The 4,992-nt window shown below is 37.0% G+C and overlaps 1 protein-coding gene across 1 annotated transcript in view; it reads left to right on the forward strand.

The window, feature by feature from the left end:
- The window catches only part of ptk6b (PTK6 protein tyrosine kinase 6b), a 12,524-nt gene continuing 7,532 nt past the window's right edge, over nucleotides 1–4,992 (forward strand). Inside the window, exons 1-2 of the mRNA XM_015010763.2 lie at nucleotides 1–515; nucleotides 3,681–3,802. Of these exons, the coding sequence (XP_014866249.2) occupies nucleotides 7–515; nucleotides 3,681–3,802 (631 nt within the window). The 5' untranslated portion in view covers nucleotides 1–6. The remainder of the gene's footprint in view (nucleotides 516–3,680; nucleotides 3,803–4,992) is intronic.

The raw sequence follows: 4,992 nt of genomic DNA on the forward strand, positions 1-4,992 counted from the left end.
TGAATCATGCTGGTGTCACTCAGGACCGACCAAACCGGAACAGCGACGCATTCCGAGGAGTTTCTGCCTACCTGTCCGTCAGGTGCGGCTCATCCACCGCGGGGCGCGAAGCGGCTCCGGCCCGTTTCCTCAGCAGAGATGTGTGACTGTCTGTCGGCGTGTGTGCGGCGGCTCCTCCCGGAGAAACCGAACCACGGAGACGACAAACCGAACCACGGAGACGGGAATAGCAAGGTGGATGCTGGCGGTAAGAGACCCTCGGTCAGCCCGCCGGCCCCTCCGCCGCCGGGCAGGCCGGACAGGCCGTCGGAAAACGCCATCTACACCGGGATCTGGCCGTTTGAAGCCCGGCACCGGGACGAGCTGTCCTTCCAGGTGGGGGACCTGCTGGAGGTCATGTGCCGCAACGGAGACTGGTGGACGGCCAGGAAGATCGAGAAGAACGGGCGCATCCTGGGCACCGGGATAGTTCCCCACAACTACCTGGCCAGAGCGGAGTCCCTGCAGATGCAGCCGTGAGTACTTTCCACATCACCCACGGGCAGCTGAGAGCCTGAAAGCTGCCTCCAAGAAGTGATTCAAGTAAAACGTTTTCTCAGGTTCTCCGGGGCGCCGCTACTTTCTGATGGTTTCAACGCACCAACAGCTGTTAAATACAGAAAATGCCATTTAGGAAAAACTTTTCCACTATTTTTTGGCGCCCCTCTAACACGACGCCCGCAAACAGTGCTTTCCTAATTCTGTGTCCCTGCAAGTGCTAACTGATCAAAACATGAGTGATATTTAACAATTACATCATAAACGGACCAAACGTTATTTGGACGTTTTTGTATTTTAGAGACCAAAATGAAAATAATTCATATAAATGACATAATCGCAAAAGAAACATTTTCCCAAATCAATTTCCTTCAGTTAAAAATGGATCAAATTTGAACAAAAACTGCCAGAATGTGTCTTAAAAATTAAATAATCAGACGGAACAAAATGTAAAGTTATGTGGAAATATTGGTATTTTTATAGACGGAAAGGTGAAAATAATTTATATGAATAAATTTACTAGACAAAATCAGAAAAAAACACATTTTATTAAATCTTTATCAAACTTATTAAACCAACAAAACCAGCAGGTGTGTGTCTGCATCTGGTGAAGAAATCCAGATATTTTACTCCAGAGTAGCAATACTTCAAAATAAAATTACTCAAGTAAAAGTATGATAAATATAAGTTAAGGTAATTTTATTTATATAGCTCATTTTCAGCAACAAGGCAGTTCAAAGTGCTTTACATGAAGCAACAAACCAAAAGACAAAAAGGTAAAACGTTCAGCGCAGAAAAAATACAATTCCAAAAAGTTACTTAACTAAATGAAACTAGTTACCACCCAATTCCCACTTTAGCCCTCAGGATAATAACATTGGATTTTCTTCATTACCTGTCCATGTCCAGAATGAACCAGATTATATCTCAGCATATAATCAGATTAAAAATCTGGAACTGAAACCTGCAGAACAGCAGTAATTTAATCTGAGCATCGTTATGTGGATCGTTTCCTATTAATCTACAGCTGCTTCGCTTCAGGTTTCATAACGTTAGCCACTTTCATTCATTCATTCATTCATTCATCCATCCATACATCCAGAGGGAAACAAATTTACAGCTCCAGAAATATTTATTCAAGTCGTTCCTCTGACTCCAGATGTTTCCTCTGTGATCAGAAAACAGGAGCTGATTTCCGCCAACGTTCTGAGGAAACAAGGAAACTAAAGAGTTTGAAAAGTTGAAAGTTAGAAAAAAACTGAGATTTTGAGATTAATCTCAGAAATATTCTATAGAAACTCCAAGAAAATTTCTGAATTTCAAAAGTCAAAACTTCTTTTTTCAAAAGAGAAAATATTTTTTTTACTTTTAAACTCACAAATTTTCTTTTTTTTTTTTTTTTTATTATTTTTTATGTTAATCTGAAAACTTCAGATTTTTATAGTAAACTTTTGACTTTTCAAAGTCAGAAATTTCCCTTCTTGAACATTTTCTAGAAAAAACAAGAACATTTCTGACTTAAAAATAAAATTTGCTTGAAAAAACTCAAGGAAATTTCAAGGACATTTTGAAATTTTCTGAGTTTCAAATTTTGCAACTTTTAAAATTTTCTTGTTTTTCTAGAAAATTTCTAAGATTAATCTAAAATTTTCAGATGTTTTTGGCGGACATTTCCTCCTCTGTCAATATTCTGACTCTTTGTGAAGAAAAAACATTCAGACTGTGGAAAAGTTTTAAGGGTGCCGATACTTTCTGGTGTCGCATCGCTGTCACCTTCTCTCCCAGAGCAAAGCATGATGGGACGGCAGGGCAGTAAATTAATAACCAGCACCATGTGACCGAAGGCAAAGTCCTGATACTAATCTGCCTTCAAGTTCCCCATCATAAATGTGAGATTCCTGTTATAAGGAAGTAGCTTAGCCGTGTGATTCAGACCTGAAGTTCTTCACGCCAAACACATAAAAATGCTCCCAGTTCAGGTTGATCAAATCTGACATAAAAAAACTAGAAACCTGGAAAACTACTTTCAAACTGGACACTCCTGATATAAAAGGTGTACACCTTTTCTCTTTTCTTAACCTCACTTTTTCCTTCCACTTAACTTTCCCATGGCTACAGCTCTCTAACCTGCTTAATTAGCTTTAAATCATAGCTGTTTGCTAATTTGGGCTTTTCAGAGCCTTACAGTGTTTCAGAGCTGATAAAAATGTGACCCAAATGTTTCCTCAAGGCATTAGAGCAGAACCTTTAACTGAACCTCCTGTTGAACACTGTAAAAAATGCCTTTCATACCAGTGTGATTCCAGTCTGATGAGTTACTCTGCAGTTCATGCCAACCCAGCCGCTGCGATCGGTTCCTTTGTTCACGTTGGTACCGCTCGTGGTTTACGGCTCCAGAAGTGAAAGTGCGTGACCGGGTTTTTCCAGAAACAAGCGGGTATAATCAGCGTTCCTGGAAAAGGTTCAGAAACTTTGTGAAACTGGTTGTTAATGTTTAGTTTGTGCTAAAAACATGTTTCAGACGATTGGAAGAATCTTCAAGCCGGCAGAAATATTACAGTTTAACATTTCAACAAACTGTAAAAAATGTGTTGCATTTACAAAATACCGACCTCTGCAGAAAAACTAAACATTTTAGTTAGAGGACAGATGTTTTTATTAATACTTTATGGTGCAGCTGAAACGATTAATCGTGATTAATTGGATTAATCTTGATCAATCGATTGTTGAAATAATTGTCAATAACCCTGTCACAATAAGAAATAAATCATTTAATCTCATGATAAATTCAAACAAATTAAATAATTTCCACTTGCATGACTTTAGATGAAAAACCATGTTTGTTTATAGTTTTAGCTTCACCTGGTTAATTTTGTAAGATTCTCCTATAAGGCATTTAGCTGTCCAGTCATAAATGGATTAATTGATAAAATAGTCAACAGATCAGCCCTACACTGTTTAGTTAGCATCACTAAACTGATGCTAACTAAACTGGAGATAAACTTTGCTGGACGACAGTAATTATTGTGATAATAATATTGTTGCTTTGAGATCATTTTCAGTAATATAATAATATTCCCATACCAGCGAATAATAACTTTAATTTAGTCAAGAACTCTTAACTCGGCTTTGTCTCCATCCAGATGGTTTTTCGGGACGATGAGTCGCTTCGAAGCCCAAAACATCCTAATGGAGCCATCAAACGAGGAAGCCTCTTTCCTCGTTCGGAAAAGCGAGAGGGAAAGCATCGGATACGTTCTTTCAGGCAAGAAAAGAAAAAAACGGGTGATTCTTGAGAATAGGGACAAAATGGGTTTTAATTTTCCCATATTTTTTTTTAATTATTTCTCAACCTTATGTATGCAAATATGACAAATAATGTTTAGAAAATATGAAGATGCTAAGGTACAGGCTCCCAGTTGCGAATTAAAAAAAAAAAATTACATTTTTAATCGACCTGACCCAAAACTTTGTCATCACCATCTGACAAAAATAAATCTAAAATGATTTTTAAAATACCCCATTAGTGATATTTTTACTCAATTTACAGACAAATGCTTCTCAAGAAATAAAATAAATATTATTTTTTTAAAAAAACAAGAAAAAGTCCATCTGATGGAGTTGACAGTGCATGACGGAGTTGACAGAACTGAAGGTGGTGACAAACTAGTGAGTAAAATGGAAAAACTTGGTACATCTGAAGTAATGCAATTCATGTAAAATACATTAAAATGAATTAGTTGCACAATTAAGTGAGATTTGACAACAATTTCACTGAAAGAGTCAGAAAAACTCTGACGGAGTTGACATCTGACGGAGTTGACGAAATGCCAAACTACCTCAATTTATATGATGTTATTCTGAAGGAGGCCATATTGTAGCTCGTCAGGTCCATGAAATCTTTACATTATACCAAAATTAAGCTTTTATTTCGCAAAATTTCATCAAAGTTTTGTAAATTGTCAGTTATGGAGTTGACACATCATGGTTGTGACAAACAACTTAGGAATAAAACAGAAGAAAAAACTAAAGAATAACTTAAGCTAACCGGAGCTAACTAGCCCTCCTAGCAAAGGAAGAGAAAAGACAACGTCATGGGGTCCTCAGAAGTTCTGGTGCCCCCCAATAATGCCTGATTTTTTTACATTCTTTTCATTTCTGACGGTGTTGACAAAAACTAAGGACAAATTTCAACAGAGTTGGAAAATATCTAAAAATTATTTTTAATTCAATTTATCGATACTTTTATAATTATTTATATGACTACTTATACTTAATTGTCATAATATATAATTTTAGTATTTCTTTAATTGTTTTAAACTATAAGAATGTATTGAGTTCTGCTCCTGGACAAGGGCTTTTACAGGCATCATCCACCGACTACAATGTTTAAAATAAAAAAAATATTCAGCAAAAAAAAGAAAAATATACATTGTTGTGCTCACATGACCCAGG

This window comes from Poecilia mexicana, unplaced genomic scaffold (assembly GCF_051168715.1).
Source record: "Poecilia mexicana isolate PSO_F unplaced genomic scaffold, ASM5116871v1 scaffold_2, whole genome shotgun sequence".
Taxonomy (NCBI): Eukaryota; Metazoa; Chordata; class Actinopteri; order Cyprinodontiformes; family Poeciliidae; genus Poecilia; species Poecilia mexicana.